The sequence below is a fragment of the Anabrus simplex genome, chromosome 1, assembly GCF_040414725.1.
Source record: "Anabrus simplex isolate iqAnaSimp1 chromosome 1, ASM4041472v1, whole genome shotgun sequence".
Taxonomy (NCBI): domain Eukaryota; kingdom Metazoa; phylum Arthropoda; class Insecta; order Orthoptera; family Tettigoniidae; genus Anabrus; species Anabrus simplex.
In genome coordinates this window covers 890,626,097-890,645,176 of record NC_090265.1, presented here as the reverse complement: position 1 = coordinate 890,645,176, position 19,080 = coordinate 890,626,097, and the positions used below count along the sequence as shown (strand labels likewise).

General features: G+C 39.3%; 1 protein-coding gene across 3 annotated transcripts in view; it reads right to left on the bottom strand.

Moving 5' to 3' along the window:
- The window catches only part of LOC136857706 (inactive histone-lysine N-methyltransferase 2E), a 335,033-nt gene that overhangs the window by 267,587 nt on the left and 48,366 nt on the right, over window positions 1–19,080 (bottom strand). For 2 of the 3 annotated variants that reach the window (XM_067136570.2, XM_067136571.2), the window contains exon 1: window positions 7,834–8,241. The exons of the other annotated variant lie outside the window; for it this stretch is intronic. In XM_067136570.2, coding sequence (XP_066992671.2) covers window positions 7,834–8,117 — 284 coding nt within the window. In that variant the 5' untranslated portion in view covers window positions 8,118–8,241. Of the gene's footprint in view, window positions 1–7,833; window positions 8,242–19,080 lie in introns of those variants that run through there. 3 annotated transcript variants of the gene reach the window in all.

The window sequence follows — 19,080 nt, the reverse complement described above, 5'->3', positions numbered from 1 at the left end:
AGCTCATAATTATAATCAATTCATAAGCAACGGACAATATTGTCAATGCCGATGAAACTGTATCTTCTTTAGATGCCGAGATCAAACGGACTTATGGTTTTAAAGGAGATGGGGTCACTGTACCATGTTGTCATGCAGACGGAAGGTAAAGACTTCCTCCCCTCGTTATAGGAAAATTCGATAAGCCACAATGTTTCCGTGCAAGTAGAAGCCATCTAAAAATCAAACAGGACAGCAAACAAAAAATGAAGGCACTTGCACAGGTGAGCCAGCATCATTTGCACTCATCTTTGAATCTTGTTTCTTTTTTTCCTTGCATTGCATGAGATTATGTTTGCCAGTGCAAGTGCTTTATTTGAATAATGTAAATGCACCTTGTTGGATACATTTCAGAAATAGTGTTTGGCTTTTTTTTTCTTCCATGGCATTTGAAAGATTTACACTGTGAATCGAGGTGACTGCATCCATTAATGGGTCTTAAAGTACTTTGCAACGCAGCAAGGGTTGGCATTTCTCAATTACGAGAGAAGTGCCATGACGGGAAATCGTACAAGGATAGAGTCACTGTCCTGTGTTGCAATGCAGACGAAAGAGAGAGACTTCCTACATCCTCCCCATGCCATAGGAATGTTCAATAAGCCACGGTGATTTAAGGGCATAGGGTATTTTCCCTGCTTGATGGATACAGTACTTTTGCATCCATCTTTTGGCACAGACCAGAGCAAAATGTAGCTTCCACCAAAGTCCCAGTCTCATGCATGGTTGTGACAATATAGAAGCTGCTGGGGTATGGATGGTGCTGGGTAATTACATTCACAACACAGCCAATGCGTCAGTGTTATGTTCGGATGGTGCTCATAGGGTCGGCCATGCTGCAAGAGCACTGATTGACCCAGTGAGGAAAGCAATGGCAAACTACCTCACTCCTCATCTTGCTTAGTACACCTCATTTTGGTGCTGCCACTGGTTCTTTTCATTTTCCTGTAACTGCACAGCCTTTGGTGGTGCTATTTGAGGATCCAACCAGCCTCTGGGCTGATGACCTAACAGACGGGTACTTTCCGTGCAAGTACAAGGCGTCTGAAACGCATACAGTACAGTAATCCAATGAATAAACCACTTGCAAAGGGGAGTCAGCATAGATTACTCCTAGTCTCTGAATCACTTTTTTCTTTTTTTCTTACACTGCGTGAGGTTAGATATTCCAGTGAGTTACCCAAGTGCTAATGATGACGATTCTTGTTGTTTAAAAAGTGTCGTGAACGGGGTTCGCAACGCGCCTCACGCATATAAAGAAGTGAGCAAACTGACTCAAACGGGATTCAAATCCACGACCTCCAGAGTTCAAAGACTGTGATATGGAGAGTAGCAGGTATGTAGAACACATGTAAATATAAAGGGAAATCACAGGAGAATTCATATAATTCATGAATAGTAATATTGCGAATGAATATGTCAAGAAAGAGCATTATAAAGAAAGGACTAGAATATTCTATATCGAGTTGGAACTTGTAAGCAAGCTTAGCTGTGAGGCAATCTTACGAAAGAAAAGAGTGTGCAAGCAACATGTGCAGCTCTTGTGGCCCAAGGGCAAATAAATGGTGGAAATGTATGATGTTTATATCATGTCCTGTGTAATTCCAAGGTGACGGGAAGGTCCCATGTAAAGGAACCAATCAGAGAACCATGATACTGTGACGTGTACAAGTAGTAGTGGTAAAGCGTAGCCCAGTGGACTGTTCTAGAAAGAATGGAAAAGGTATATAAATTGGTGTTTTGGAAACATGGGGGCTTTTTTGTCTTCTCCAGTGTGTCTGCCGGAGGCTCTGCCAGTGTGCAAGCTGTTAGATGGCCAGAGAGGCCTATCAGGAATGCTGGTAGAGTTCAACAGAGCCACAAGTGTGTAGCTAAAAGTGTAGGCAAATCAGAGTAATAATAGGCTCTCGAACTAAGTGTGACAGGGTTTCCACACAGATATTCAGTTAGGTGTTGGAACTTAGTTTATATACCAGCAATTATTCTTAATTTGGGGAAATTCCACCTCACCACAGCCATAGAGGGTTCCAGGGACGTCATCGCAGAAGACAGAAGAAAAGAAGAACGAAGATCTACTGAACGGAGATATGTTACATAATACCAATACAAATCTGATTATTCGAACCTAGAGTCCTTAACCTGTCCTGTTTCCAGATCACGACAAGGGGCTTAACATCTTGGTCATCGGCCCCTAATGGTACAAAATGAGACGAAATGCAATGACAATTAAAAGTCCTAAATCATCCATTGGCCAGAATTCAAAACATGATGACGAAGAATTAATGGATGGATATAAATTTAAAACAATCAGTGAATCCGACCCGCAATGCCCCACATTCCCAGAAACTAGCGCTAAACAATAGTATTGCTGACCAAGGGACTGCTTCTAAAGCACAATCCTGAATCAATGATGCTCGTAGTCTAAAGGGGTCCAAAATCCAGGTCATCGGCGCCCTATAATGGTACTTATCGCTAGGAAAGTAGAACTACAGTATTTGTCATGTTGCGGTACTAATCAAAAGTAGCGTACACTCGCGGTATCCACACATTATGGTACTACTCACAGGTAATGCAATGCACACATGTAACACAGGCCTACGGCGTTTCTGACATTGTGGCACCATTTACAGGCAACGCAAACCTATGTGTGTTCCTCACATGGGTGTACTAATCACAGGGACTCGTACTATCCCGGGGTGTTCCTCACAGTGGGTACTAATCATAGGGCAAGGCAGACCTGTGGTGTCGCTCATAGAGTGGTACTAATCACAGGTAATGTAAAAACCATCATGATTCACACATTGTCGCTCCTAATCACAAACCTGTGTACCTAACATAGTGGTACTACGCGCAAGTAAAGGCGACCCATGCTGTTCCCCGTGTGGTGGTACTTATTACAAGTAGTCTCATGGTTCCAATTCAATCATCCCTTGGTCGCCCCTTTTAGTCACCTCTTACAACAGTCAGGGGACACCGTGGGTATATTCTTCACCTGCGTCCCCCACTCACAGGGATGTGTGTGTTTGGTCCACGAGAGCTATTTTATTTCGCTCAAGTCCGCCGGCAAGCCGGTTAGGACCCCCTTAACCACCACCTAGGACACGCCACACGGGAGTATCACCTCCCCCTCCCACGCCAGCGTAGTAGGTTCGTGGTTATCCAAGTGCATTATTTAAATACTGCAAGTACGCATTGTTGGATACATTTTGGAAATAGGTTATTTTTATTTTTTTATTCCATGACATTTGAAAGGTTTAAACTGTGAATCGATCTTAATTGCATGCAATAACGGGTCTTAGAATATTTTGACGCGGCAATTATTGGCATTTCTAAATTACAGATTGGTGCTTAATTCGAAATCACATAATCCAAAGTCACATTTTGCATCCCCACGACTTGGAATCAACGAGATTTTACTATATCGCAAAACTAACAAACAAGTTCGCAGGTATGTATGTTTCAAGTGTTTACAATGCACAAAAATAATTATCCACCACTGGTCGTGTTACTCTCTAAGTAAAAAGAGATCATGTGTGAGAAGTGTTTTAGACGTGGAGTGTGACGAATTAGTAAGGAATTTAGGAGAGAATTCTAGTGATGCAAGAGACAAAGAATCTTCTGATCTACAGAAAACTGAGCCTATCACAAGTTCAGATTAAAGAAATACCTGTCACGTAAGTTGCCTACTTGCTAATTTTCATGGCAAATATATTTTATAGCAGTGATAATGCATTTTTATCACCTCTAATATGTTCAGGCAAAGTAGCTATACCCATCATTTTCATATTTGCGTAAAGACCATGTGGAAATCGAGGTGTGACATGAAATGTTTGTTTATGCCTACGATACTCTTTCTCTGGAAGGAATTTTAGGTCATTTAATTTTTTTAAATGTCAAAATTATCCTTCCTAAAGTTAGGATGCGGGATTGCCGATGGGGATTATTCACGTAAATACAGTATAACAATGCAAATACAAATAATAATGTTTCTGGTTTTATGTTCCAACTACTTTTACAGTTTTTAAAAATGCCAAGGTGTCTGAATATTTCGCTATTGGAAACCTAATCTGTAACTGTGAAATTCTAGGCAATTTCTAGTAAGTGGAGATACTCAAGTCTCCTCATGCATTCATGATGTCTCAACACTGTGCTGACTGGTAAGCTGAAGTGGTGTGGCATTTCAAATGAAAAGCTCACTACCACATTTGGTGGAATGTAGGACTTTTTTGAAACTGAGAAGCCTGAGCATGTATCGGTTTTCATTCATGTTGTATTTTTAACTGAAGAATTATATTTCTCTCCTAAAACTTTTAAAAAATTTATTGAAGTACAATACATTTCAGTTTGTTTGGATACTTTGGTGAGAGTCAGCGTCACACTATATTACTACTTTACCACGTCAACTTTTCCCTTCCAAACATCACCTTTCCATATTTGTACAGGATCAGCAGATAATCTAGGCTCGGTTTGCATGTCCAGATAACCTTCCCACCAGCATGTGGCGGTCTTAAATTAAAACACAAACTGAAGTTACTGAGAAACGAATGAAAGAAACTCCAGTTGAGAAAGACAAGTCAGTACAGGATCAAATCAAATACCTATTATGGTTAAGTTTATCTCCATTGAGAGTCAAGCGACTTGACCTCTGTACCAACACAGCCCCAACAACAGAACTTCAATTTTAAAACTTCTCATCATTTTAGTTTTAAATATCTTGCATTCTCACAACCAGATGGTTACTAACTAGGTGCTCACTGCTCCATTAATGCCCGGTTTCTGGAACATGAGATATCGAACCTATAGCGGTATTGAATGTTTAACTGGTGTTTTGGAATTGCATGAAAGTAAGATAAATCGCTTGCTAACTTAGAGGGCCTAGAGCAGGAGATATCTATTTGTTAACTTGGTGGGCACGTGCGCAGTACTTCAGTATCAGCACTGACATTGTGTTTGTTAAAATTTTCTATGGCTTTCTCTTCTTCCAACAAAGAAATTGTAGAAATGGTCAACATTCTAGAATGAGCATGATTATATCATCATCGGCCTAATGTTCTAATGAAGTATAGTGAAAATGAATTCAAAGACAGATTGAGGCTAAACAAATATACTGTCATAGTACACGTATAGGTTTGGTAGAGGTTACAGGTGACAATTTGTGTCCTGTAACAACAATTTTCCCATTGTCCCCTATTCATCAATTATTAATTACGATACCCCTAAAGAGTCTTATCATATTTGTATCTGTGACTGCATTTGTGTCCATAAAAGCACTGGTACCAGTAACTTTATCGTGGGATTGTTTTTAATTAACGATATTACATTACAAGGAACTAACATGTTATATAATTATGTTAATCACCCGATATATATCTTTATACTGTGATCAAACAACGTTCATATTTTGGAATAAGAGGGAAGAGATACGGAATACTTATAAGGCTCAGTGCAAACTGGATCACGCGTGACGTGCTACCGGTGTGCATATTTCATTAGAAATCCTCAATGCCAAATTCTTCTGACAGTCCTTAAACACTACGAAACTGACACCCACGTCTGCAAGAACTAGTCAAACATCAATTTCTCGCTGCAGGGCAAAGAAGGGATAATAGGAGCTACACAGAAAGCTCAAATGTGATGCATTACTTGTGCGCATGCGCCTGACAGTCTAGGGAACACATACAATGCACAAAAACAAAGCAGTACCAGAGGTAGCATCTAGTGTGTATTAACGAGCCAATAGTTGACAGTTTGATAAATTAGCTTCTATTCCCCTGTGCAACGCAGCGAAGATTTATTGAGTTGACAGCTTTAACAAAGCAATAGCTATCGGAAAGATATCTCACCATTCCAGAAATTGGGCATTAGTCCAATGGAAATACATATTCCATTACAGTCTGAAGTCTAACAAAATAAAATAGAATGGAACACGGTGAGCAAGAATTATCTTTCAACACCACAAGGCTAAACATTGATATATACCTAAGAGAATAAGTCAAAATCAACTATAACATCAATCATCATCCAAAGCATAACAAGAATGTAAGAATTCCAAAGATTAACAGGATCTTATAACATGGGAAAAACTTAGGAGAAAATTAAACATGTTGAATTTGAGTGACAAAGCAAGAATTATTTCTGACGCAGAGAAAGGAATTAAAAGATATAACACAGCAACAACAGAAGTATTTCGGTTATCACTCGGTTGACATTCCCCTTAAGAGTGCCAGCAAGCGATATATCGCCCCTGATGCAGTCCCTTATTTAAAGGCTTCTCGTTCTGTTATATAGGAAAGATGAAAGCTCTAAGCATGTGCTTAAACAGAAAAGCAAGTACACAGTTTGTAAATATGTCACCAGATCACGTAAATGTTGGTTTGTTTCCATGCTTATGTGCTGCAATTTGAGATGCAGTTCCTTCCATGCTGCTGTGTGTTTCTCACATGATCATAAGAATAATACCAGCTAACTCTGACGCGGTATTTGTAATCGATGATGATTTAGCCAATAACGTGAATTTTTATTGTGATTATGGTGGCCATGTGTAGTCAGGTGACAAAGGAAGTTTTAAAAATGCACTTATTCACGATGATATCACAAAAAGTAAAGCAGACAGTGACAAAAGTGAATTAAATGTGTGACCTTTCCTTCCAGCAGTACACATATCAGAGTGCAGTAGTCAAAAAATTCTATATTTCAAATATGGTGTAAGATAGGACTGAAAATTTATACGGTTACTAACAGCAAACTAAGGTGTCAAGATAAAAGTAATTTTGACAAGTTTTCTCTATATTATCTACAAATTTTCAGTAGCAAGGAAGATTTTTGTTTATTTATTACTTTGCATAGCAAAATGACTTCCTTAATGTTTAGCAGGAAATATTCTTTATTTATATAAGAGGAATGTTCATTTGTTGACAATCTGGTTTAAATTTCAAAGGAACAGCTTAAAAATTGAAAAAAGCTATGCTTGGTTCTTACCACCTCTGCTAATTACACTGTTCTCCACCAACATTCTTACCACCAGCACAGTATCAGAGGCTGGCATTAAGAACTAAATTTTCAAGGCGACCAATGAATTTGCCAATCTTGTTCTTATTCTTTTACAGCTATTCCCACATACAGGTGGAGTCGCAGGTGTGAACTGTGTTGCACCACCTACTGACATGGCCCTCCTGACATGAAACCTATGCAGAGGAATATATTCACAATTATGTGTTTCTGTAATGGTTGGTAGTATGGTGTGGTAACTGAAGGTGTGTGTAATAAGATAAAACACAAATACCCAGTTCCGAAGCCAGAGGGAGCAACTAGACAGGGTTATAAATCCCAGCCTGGTGAGGCACCAAACCCAAGACCTTTCATCTGGCAAAATTAAGTCATATCAAACAAAACATCAATACTGACAATCTTTATATTTTAAAACTTAGGTTCTTCAGTCTTCCAAAACCAATTTTGAGTAATAAATTCAAAAATTACCCAAAAAAGAAAATATATGGTAACAGAAACATACTTAAAAAAGAAACAACTTAGTATAATACTGTCACTATATGTTTTCTTCTTCAGGTAATTTATAAATGTATTACAGGTAGTCAAAATGAGTTTCAGCAGACTGAAGAACCTAGGAGTTATAAATTACCTGAGACCAAAGTGAAAGGAGATAGATTCAGATATTACAAAAAAATTTAAATATCTTATATAATCATTAGAATTTATAATATTGTAATAAACTGCACATCAAGACAGCACAGATATTAAATTATACAGAAGGTGAATTCAAGCTTTTAAAATGATACTTACTCTTCCACCTTTTGAGAAGGCAACTTAGGAGTGTGCACCTCCACAATGCATGATGGCTCAGGTTTGTACCGCACTGTCGTTTTGGCAGAGTGATCTGCAGGCCTATGAATAATTTGAGATTGCGCCTGTTGAGATATCTGGTTAGTACCAGGATGAGGTTCATGAAAGTTCATACTTTGTCCAGCTGGAAAAGCAGTCTTAGATTTAGTAACAGTCACTGTAGTAGGCACACTGGAAACTGCTGCTGATGTCACTACAGTAGTTCCTAATTGAAGTATCATCATTGACTCCTCACCAGAGGATCGAGACGACACTGGTATATAAGTGCCAACAGATGAAGCATTATTATTCCTTCTCCCGCCTGCAGGGGAAGGAATGAAAGTAGCTGACGATGGAGTGTCCACAACATAATTGGCAAGCGAGCCCCGGACGATTCGCGCAGTAGTGGTTGTGCGAACCACCTCGGGGCCGCCGCCTACCTCCCGATTCGTCGTGTTACAACTACCAATAGCACCACTTAGCTTGATAATTGAAGGGACTGACGTCTTGAATGTATATTAAAGGCTGAAGGACGAACTCCGCTAAAGTAATGTACTTCTTACCATGAATATGCTGCAAAAGAGCAAAAGTATATGATGAGAAGCAAAATAATACACACAAGAGAACTATAAACATACACAAGATATCAAACTCAAAATGCAAATGTTCACGAAAAGAAAACTAAACTCACTCACAGCACGGAAAATATAACACGTAATAAATGCTGAAGAATTTATGTGTAATTATCTATTTAATCAAACACTTTATACTGTATTTTTAGATGGGGGAGATTGTTGGCTTTGTTCTGTGAGGAAACAAGGAAGTGTGGATTGTTTATTGCACTGGCTTTAATATTTTCCTCCTCAACCTGGAAAACACATTACTGTATGATAGGCAAAAATGTTGTCCAATCTTCCAAGCATGGACAGTTGTAGTGTTGTATTGTACCTCCTACAATCGTGTGTATGCAAGATGTTTCTGTCATAATCGAGATCAGTTTTCTGGATTAAACACGTTGTTAAATCCTGAAGATGTTGCAAAAACCACTGCTTTGGTGGAAGACTGTCACAGCATGCATTACGTTGTAGAAGTGTAGACAACTACACCTACCATGATTTCCAGAACCACAAAAAGATACACAAAAGCTGAAGGCTATTAAAGGAGACCATGATCAGGCTTGAGAACAGAATCATCAGTAAAAGCTGATCACTTCTTATAGCATCAAGTTCTCCCAAGCAGTCACACTACCGCCGTTGAAGCATAAACTAGACTCCGCCAAATTCAAGGGGTCAATGTTTGTAACAGCATGTCGGAAGTAAACTGGGAAAAAGCCAATCTCAATCCAGAAAACCCGAAAGGGTAGCACTGACGCGGATTCAGAATTATTTGATAGGATAGTCAGCTATGTGGGAAACTACATGGAAAGAAATGTGATTGTAGCGGGAGATCTGAATTTGCCAGATGTCAATTGGGAAGGAAAAGCGAACGACAGAAAGCATGACCAACAAATGGCAAATAAGTTAATATGGGAAGGACAGCTGATTCAGAAAGTGATGGAACCAACCAGAGGGAAAAATATCCTGGATGTGGTGCTGATAAAACCAGATGAGCTCTATAGGGAAACTGAAGTAATAGATGGTATTAGTGATCATGAAGCTGTTTTTGTGGTAGTTAAAAATAAATGTGATAGAAAGGAAGGTCTTAAAAGTAGGACTGTTAGGCAGTACCACATGGCTGATAAAGCAGGCATGAGGCAGTTTCTAAAAAGTAGCTATGATCGGTGGAAAACGGTAAATATAAATGTAAACAGACTCTGGGATGGGTTTAAAGAAATTGTTGAGGAATGTGAAAACAGGTTTGTACCATTAAGGGTGGTAAGGAATCGTAAAGACCCACCTTATTATAATAGAGAAATAAAGAGACTAAGAAGGAGGTGCAGACTGAAAAGAAATAGAGTTAGAAATGGCTGTGGAAGTAAGGAGAAATTGAAGGAACTTACTAGAAAATTGAATCTAGCAAAGAAGGCAGCTAAGGATAATATGATGGCAAGCATAATTGGCAGTCATACGAATTTTAGTGAAAAATGGAAGGGTATGTACAGGTATTTTAAGGCAGAAACAGGTTCCAAGAAGGACATTCCAGGAATAATTAATGAACAAGGGGAGTGTGTATGTGAGGACCTTCAAAAGGCAGAAGTATTCAGTCAGCAGTATGTAAAGATTGTTGGTTACAAGGATAATGTCGAGATAGAGGAGGAGACTAAGGCCAAAGAAGTAATAAAATTTACATATGATAACAATGACATTTACAATAAGATACAAAAGTTAAAAACTAGAAAAGCGACTGGAATTGATCAGATTTCTGGGGATATACCAAAGACAATGGGTTGGGATATAGTACCATATCTGAAGTACTTATTTGATTATTGTTTGGTCGGAGGAGCTATACCAGATGAATGGAGAGTTGCTATAGTTGCCCCTGTGTATAAAGGAAAGGGTGATGGACATAAAGCTGAAAATTACAGGCCAGTAAGTTTGACATGCATTGTATGTAAGCTTTGGGAAGGCATTCTTTCTGATTATATTAGACATGTTTGTGAAATTAATAACTGGTTCGATAGAAGGCAATTCGGTTTTAGGAAAGGTTATTCCACTGAAGCTCAACTTGTAGGATTCCAGCAAGATATAGCAGATATCTTGGATTCAGGAGGTCAAATGGACTGTATCGCGATTGACCTGTCTAAAGCATTTGATAGGGTGGATCATGGGAGACTACTGGCAAAAATGAGTGCAATTGGACTAGACAAAAGAGTGACTAAATGGGTTGCTGTATTTCTAGAAAATAGATCTCAGAGAATTAGAGTAGGTGAAGCTTTATCTGACCCTGTAATAATTAAGAGGGGAATTCCTCAAGGCAGTATTATCGGACCTTTATGTTTTCTTATATATATAAGTGATATGAGCAAAGGAGTGGAATCGAAGGTAAGGCTTTTTGCAGATGATGTTATTCTCTATAGAGTGATAAATAAGTTACAAGATTGTGAGCAACTGCAATGTGACCTTGAAAATGTTGTGAGATGGACAGCAGGCAATGGTATGTTGATAAACGGGGTTAAAAGTCAGGTTGTGAGTTTCACAAATAGGAAAAGTGCTCTCAGTTTTAATTACTGCGTTGATGGGGTGAAAGTTCCTTTTGGGGATCATTGTAAGTATCTAGGTGTTAATATAAGGAAAGATCTTCATTGGGGTAATCACATAAATGGGATTGTAAATAAAGGGTACAGATCTCTGCACATGGTTATGAGGGTGTTTAGGGGTTGTAGTAAGGATGTAAAGGAGAGGGCATATAAGTCTCTGGTAAGACCCCAACTAGAGTATGGTTCCAGTGTATGGGACCCTTACCAGGATTACCTGATTCAAGAACTGGAAAAAATCCAAAGAAAAGCAGCTCGATTTGTTCTGGGCGATTTCCGACAAAAGAGTAGCGTTACAAAAATGTTGCAATGTTTGGGTTGGGAAGAATTGAAAGAAAGAAGAAGAGCTGCTCGACTAAGTGGTATGTTCCGGGCTGTCAGCGGAGAGATGGCGTGGAATGACATTAGTAGACGAATAAGTTTGAATGGCGTTTATAAAAGTAGGAAAGATCACAATATGAAGATAAAGTTGGAATTCAAGAGGACAAACTGGGGCAAATATTCATTTATAGGAAGGGGAGTTAGGGATTGGAATAACTTACCAAGAGAGATGTTCAATAAATTTCCAATTTCTTTGAAATCATTTAGGAAAAGGCTAGGAAAACAACAAATAGGGAATCTGCCACCTGGGCGACTGCCCTAAATGCAGATCAGTATTGATTGATACTAATAGCCCCAAACTTGGCAAACATCATCGCAAAAATCGGCTGTGCTTTGCAAGGGAATATTACAGCTGGAAGGTACGTGAGCAAGTGTTGTTCACTGATTAGTCGCGATTTGGCCTGTATTCACTTGACTGTAGAGAAAGGGTCAAAAGAAGGCCTGAGGAAGGATATTCTTACAAATTCTCAACCAAGATGCCTTTTCAGAGTGGTTCTCTGATGGAGTGGGCAGGAATCAAAATAGCTGCAAGAACAGATTTGGTCTTCGAGGAGCATGAGAGCCTTAAAACACATCGGAATGTAGTAAAGGAAAACCTATTGTGCCTTTCGCTCCATTTAATAGTGATGTTTTCACACTAAATGCAATGCAATGCATGGCCAATTCAAGATGTGTGCAACAATTCTTTGATGAAGAAGAGGTTCATGTTACAGCTTTGCCTTCTTGAAGCCCCAATTTGAATTCTACTGAACATCTACAGGACCAGCTGGCGAAAAGAATTCGTCAACATTTTCCACATACCACACAGGACCTACTGGAGGCCCTCCGGGAAGAATGGTAGTATTCCTCAGAAGGATATTGCAGCGTTGATGAAGAGCATGCCTGAAAGATTGTAGTATGCCAAGATTGGTACAGAAAAGGTAATGAACACTTCTGAGGATGAGAAAAGAAGTCGTGAAGTGTGAAGTGCAGAAAATCAAAACAAAATTATGAACTAACTTCATGAGGTTCCTCAACATTTTCAGCAAATGTAAATCCATACATTACTTCCACATCTCTGCCTTAATTCGACTGAATTGTTCATAAGACAATTATGTTTCATTGTCAGGCACCTAAAGAAGTCTGTCGGTTAAGGGCGCGCAACTGTGAGCTTGCATCCGAGAGATAGTGGGTTCGAACTGCACTGTCGGCAGCCCTGAAGATGGTTTAACGTGGTTTCCCATTTTCACACTAGGTAAATGCTGGGGCTGCACCTTACTTAAGGCCATGGCAGCTTCCTCCCACCTCCTACGCCTCTCCTATCCCATTGTCGCCATAAGACCTATCTGTGTCGGTGCAACATAAAACATGTTCCAAAAAAAAGTCTGTTCCACAATATTTGATAATAAAATAGTAATTAGTGGCATCGAAATAAATCTTCAGTATTTTTAAGGAAATGAAGTGCTTTCCCCCACCCCCTCAGTGGGTAACATATAAATTAACCACTACAATAAACATCACCTGTTCCTTGAACACACTTCCCTATCTCAGGAATCATTTTCTCATAGAATTCCTACTTGCCGCAAAACAGTAGCAGTTTATATGTACACAGTAAGATTGTTTTTATTTTATTTTTTCCCTCAAAATTCAATACCTGCATCTAAGTTCACTGTTAACATCACCTCATATAACCAACTATTTAGAAAATATACTGATCATTTTCCTTTGAATTGGTACAATTAATTAGTACTTTAAACTTCCAAGAAAATTACTCAGAATTTAATTATTGTTATAACAGCCAAACATCGTACAGTTTGCACATTTGCTGGAAGATCTTTAGAAGATAGGTCCAGCTAGCAATGTAGTTGGATGGACGGATATAAATTTAAAACGATCAGTGGATCCGACCCACAGTGCCTCACATGCACAGAAGCTGGCATAAAACAATAGTATTACTGACCAAGGGAATACTTCTATAGTACGAGGGTGAATCGATTATGCTTATAGTCGAAACGGGTTCAAAATCCAGGTCATCAGCCCCTCATAATGGTATTTATCGCTAGGAAAGTAGAACCATGCCACGTGTAATGTTGCGGTACTAATCAAAAGTAGCGAAAACTCGTGGTACTCCACAATTTATGGTACTATTCACAAGTATTGTAATGCGCACATGTAACACAGACCTATGGTGTTTCGCACACTGCAGCACTATTTGCAGGCAACACAAACCTATAAAGGCAATGCAAATCCATGGCGTTCCTCACATTAAGTGGACTAACCACAGGGACTCTTACTATCCCGTGGAATTCCTCACATAGTGGGAACTGAGCACAGGTAAGGCAGAACCATGTTGTCCCTCATATAGGGGTACGAATCACAGGTACTGCAGGACCCACTTCCTGATTCGCACACTGTCGCTACTAATCACAACCCATGGTGTTCCTTGCGTGATGGTACTAATTACAAGTAGTTTCATGGTACTAATTGGATCAACCCTTGGTCGCCCCTTATGACAGGCAGGGGATACCGTGGGTGAATTTTTCGTCTGCCTCTCCCACCCACAGGGGGTGTGTGTTTGGTCCGCGAGGGGTATTTTATTTCCCTGAAATCCGCCGGCAAGCCGGTTAGGACCCCCCTATCCGCCACCTGGGACGCGTCACGTGGGAGTATTACCTCTCCCCCTGCTACAATAGCATATCAGGTTCGTGGCCTTTAAACATTAACAGCGCTTCTGCTTGCAAGGCTTCAGTGTAGTATCAGCGATTTGTCTTTCTTTCAGGAAACACTTTGATTTGCCGGCATAACTTCTTATGGGCCAAAAAAATTGTAATGTCACGTGTTTGCAAATCAACACTAAGTTCTGCCAACTCCAGAAGAGCATCACACATCAATGCAAGGTCTAACATAAAGCTGACATTGGTTATGCGTTTAAGGAGTCCCCCATACACTTGCTCAGTTTTCTCTTTTTGGATCATCTTTGTCATTTTTTAAATGAGTCATTAAAACTTCAAATTTCCACACATCTGAGACTGCTCAAAAGCTAGATGCAACCCATCTTGTATCTAAAATCCTTTCTAATTTTAGGAGTATAGTTTCACGTTATCCCTGCATGAGTTTTCAATTCTCTGTTTACAGTTTATCAAGGAAAGATTTGAAGTAGTTTACATGTGAGGGGAATTCTTGATTCACATCACCTACAGAAAGCTCTAGCCTGTGACTGGAACTATGCCAGAACAAAACTTAGGGAAACTGTTGCTTTATTAATTACATCCTTCTTCTTTCCCACCATTACTGCAGCCCCATCAGTTGAGACTGCAACAAGATTGTTTCAGAATCTCATCATTGAACCACAGTGCTCCCAGATAAGTCATCAGTGCACTAAATATACCTCCAACAGTGACATCTCGCAATTTGATAATTCCCAAAAAATGATGGTTGGCTGATCCATATTTGTAAGTGTTGTTCTCAGGTACACTATCAGTGATGACAGCTGATTTAATGTGGTACTTTCATCTATAAGGAGGGCAATTTTACTATTCCCATGCATTATCATGTTTTTACCTTATTTCTAATTTCTGTTGCAATATGAGAAACCATATTTATGCATGCCTTAGGACCGGTTCTACCACCTACAGGTAAAGTAGTGCGTAACTCGCCCTCCGCGTAAAAGGATATTTCCATCCAACCACTCCCGCGCAGTGCTATCGGCAGCATAAATCGTAGATACCCAGCGCGTAATTTATCGGCCACTTCGAGGGTCCGATAAGACTTTACCTGCCGGGCAAGTTTTGAGAGCTGAACATTATTAGCTGTATTTTTGGCGACATACAAATTAAATTAGCGTAGTATGTTGATAAAAGCATGATACCATAACAGATTAAATTAGCCTAGTATGTTGATAAAAACATTATACCGTAACGGTGATCAGTATTGTATTGCAATGTTTTGAACATTAATGCTTCCCTTGACTTGGAACGGGCACACCACTCCTTCGCATCGACAGTGTCAGGGACACATGTCAAGCTTGCACAAAGGAACTCTACAAGGATACAAAATCAAAACCTATTTGAAAATCATCTAAAATGGGTTTCAATTTTCCAATTTTCCGACACCGGGTTTAAATCAGTATATGTATCTTAATTACCGCAACCGTTCTCGTAGCGTAATGGCTAACGTGCTCTCTTCGTAATATGAGGTACGCAGGTTCAAGATCTCTTTATGCGGAATATTTTTATTTTCATAATTAGCTGTAGTATTCATCTACATGCCTTTCTTTCATACGTTCCTTTGTTAATAATATAATTCAATGAAATATTTACAATATTAAGTCTACTAGGAAAATCCTTTATATATGCGCTACTTATAGAAAGTAATATGATTTTATTTTCCAATCATCACTGACCTGCATTTAGGACTGTCACCCAGGTGGCAGATTTCCCATCAATTGTTTACCTAGTTTTCTCACAAATGATTTCAAAGAAATTGGAAACTATTTCCATTCCCACATTCCTCTTCCTATGAATGGATATTCACCCCAGTTTGTTCTTTAGCTTAATCTTCCAACTTTATCGTCATAAAGTTAAACATTAGAATGAAAATTTTCAATAAATAGAAGCAAGTGGAACTAAACAAGGTCACAGAGCTAGCTGCAAATAAGAGGATCGTGAAGATACATAATCAATTCATAGAACCCTGCAGACAGAATGCTCAAAGGCAATAAGTACATAAGGGAGATGTGTGTATACGTACAGTAGTCTCGATTATCCGACCTAAACAGGACCTGGAGTACGTCGGATCACCGAAAATGTCGGATAATACAGAATATCATTGAAAATTAACTAAAACAGGAAGGCTATACTGTATTGCTATGTTTTACGGTAATCTATTTATTGACTTACCAGTTCAATTGTACAGTACGTGCAGTATTGAACGAAAACATTTCAAATGTCTTACGAAAAGAAACTTGTCAACAATGTCTGCTTGCCTGCCGATTCACGTTTCCTTGCTGCGAGATCCAGTCATTGAGGATAATCCTTCACTGTCAGTCATTTTCTCCTTTTGTTCTGCAATGCCTCGTTATGCCTGTTCATCATCCTCATTTTCGTTAGCATTCACAAAACCAATAATATCATGGTCAGTTAGTTCAAACAGCTGATCTTGTGCACACGACTTACTCACATTGTGAGCCGTAGCATCCTCACAGCCAGGAATGCAGTTCAGTAAGGGAACAATGTTTTCCATGTATTCTTGTACCACCTCCTCTCGAAGTTCAAACTCACTCAACAATATGTTCTAAGACTTTCTAATGTCGTCGTTTCAACTTCTTCCTAAGACTGAGCTATTCAATACGCCATGTCTTTCATGTGTTTTTGTTTTAACTTTTCTATCCATGTCGTTGCCATTGTCCATTTTCTCTATCAGGGATGAAAGGAGTTTCCACCGATATTTCCTCTTCAATATTTCCAGCACACCTTGGTCCATTGGCGGCATAATGACGTCACGTTAGGAAGGAGGAACACGACTTTGATGTCACCATTTCTAAGTTACTCTTCATTTGGGTGTGATGAAGCGAGCATTTTCTAGTAGAAGAAGAGCTTTTCTAGGGAGACTGTTTGAAGCTAGAAATGTTTCCACATCTGGAAAAAACTGTGTAAAGAACAGTCTTTTAAGAATTCAGCACACATCCACGCAGCCTTCTGATTCGTGTAATGGACTTGAAGAGCATTAATAGAAACATTTTTAAATGTCCTAGGCTTATTTGCTTTACCGATCATAAGCAATTTTGCTCTTAAGTTCCCAGTAATATTAGTACAGAGTAATATTAGTACAAGCAAGAACAGCAACTCTTCCTTACTATGCTTGTAGCCAGGTGCAGATGTCTTCGTTTTCGGCTGCGAGAGTTTTGATGGCAACATCTTGAAAAGGAGTCCAGTCTCATCACAAAAATCTGATCACCGGTTAATCCTTCAGCAAGAAAATTTCCTGTAATTCCCTTTTAAATTTCACCTCATCGGATTTAGCTGACAGTTTTTCTCCACAGATATTAAGCTGCCTAATTCCGTACCGTTTTTTCCACCGAACAAGCCACCCAGCACTGTCAATAAAATTAAGGTCCCCTTCATTAAACTCCTTCTGGAAATACACCGCCATTTCTTGCAGAATGGTGCCAAATATTGACAGGCCCTTTTCCCGGTTTTGAGTGAACCAAAGAAATAGTGCTTCACTCACTTTTTCCTAGTCACATTTTTCATTGTTTTTCTAATTTTCACTGCATCACTTGTTGCTCTGGTAGAGCACCAATTTTCAAAATCATCCCTCTTACGTTCCCGGTCTCCCACTGTAACACGTCCAACACCATAATGTAAAGCCCCTTCTTGAAGAGTTTCCCCTTTGTCCAATCTCTTTAACCCACTCAACTTGTCTTGCACAGAAAGAACCACTTTCTTCCGTTTACTCGCCATACTCACAGAGGATATGAAAACTATAACATCCGCACCCAACCAATACTACACTGAATAATGACTGAAAACTCGCTGCACCTGTCCTTGAGAAAAAACCGGTCCTGCTGTACGACTGCATATTCAGCCTACCAGTGTCGGATAACACTGAATGTCGGATAAGCGAAGGTCGGTTGAGCGAGATTCTACTGTACATGGAAGCACATAAGAGAGAGTTAAGAACAATGGCAGGGAACGAAAATAAATTTGAATTTGAATTAAAAAGACAAAGAGAACCTCTACTACAAGAATACAGTACTTTACAAAACACTGCCTTACATGACAGGTTATAACTGGCGTAAGAAAATGTAAACATTAAAACCTTCAGATTTTAATTCCAATTGGGTATTGATTTTGAATCTCATAGATTAACCTCACGATAGCTTGACATAAATCACTGTCTGTAACTCTAATACTCCTCTTATTAGGTGTGTTGGTGATTATCAGTAGATGCAGGCACGGTGAAATAAGACAATCGAAATGAGCTTCATACATTTAACGATAGATAGCACTGCAATCAACACTGAGAATCAGTCTAGCCAACCCCGTATATTGGTGTCTAGCTCCGGGTAGCTACCTAGCGCTTACGCGGAGGTGGTAGCACGCAAGCCAAAGTAACAGCTGATTTATACCCCCCGGTAGTTTACCTCCCACGTACCTGCCATCCAGTTTACCAGCAGAGGGTAGAACCGGCGCTTTGTGGAATGAAGTGTGCCATTCAACTCTTGCACGTCAATTTCAGTTTTAAAATCGTAGAAGGCTTGATTTTCTTAACTACCATACTTTATATGCTGTTCGAAATATACTGACAGTTATATCCTTTTCTTTTTCAAAAGTCTTAGTGCACGCAGTTTCCAAGTTGTCAGTTTTGCTGTTTTTAATATTTTAACTGCAGGCTGATGTGCTGAACTCTCTTTATGTTTAAACATTTCCTTGCAGAGAGAAAGCATTTGCTGGAATTTATTGTTCAGGTCCACCAGTTGTACAAATAGAAACTGAAACCCACTGCTGTGGATTGTTCATAACTCATGATGTGCTTTCAGTTCACCAGTCGCTAACTTGTTTACAAATTTTGCAACCAAGTTGCTTATTTTTTACCACCAATCATTCGTACTTACTGCTAAATAGTTCATTATTTTCCTCATCCTTCAAAACTAA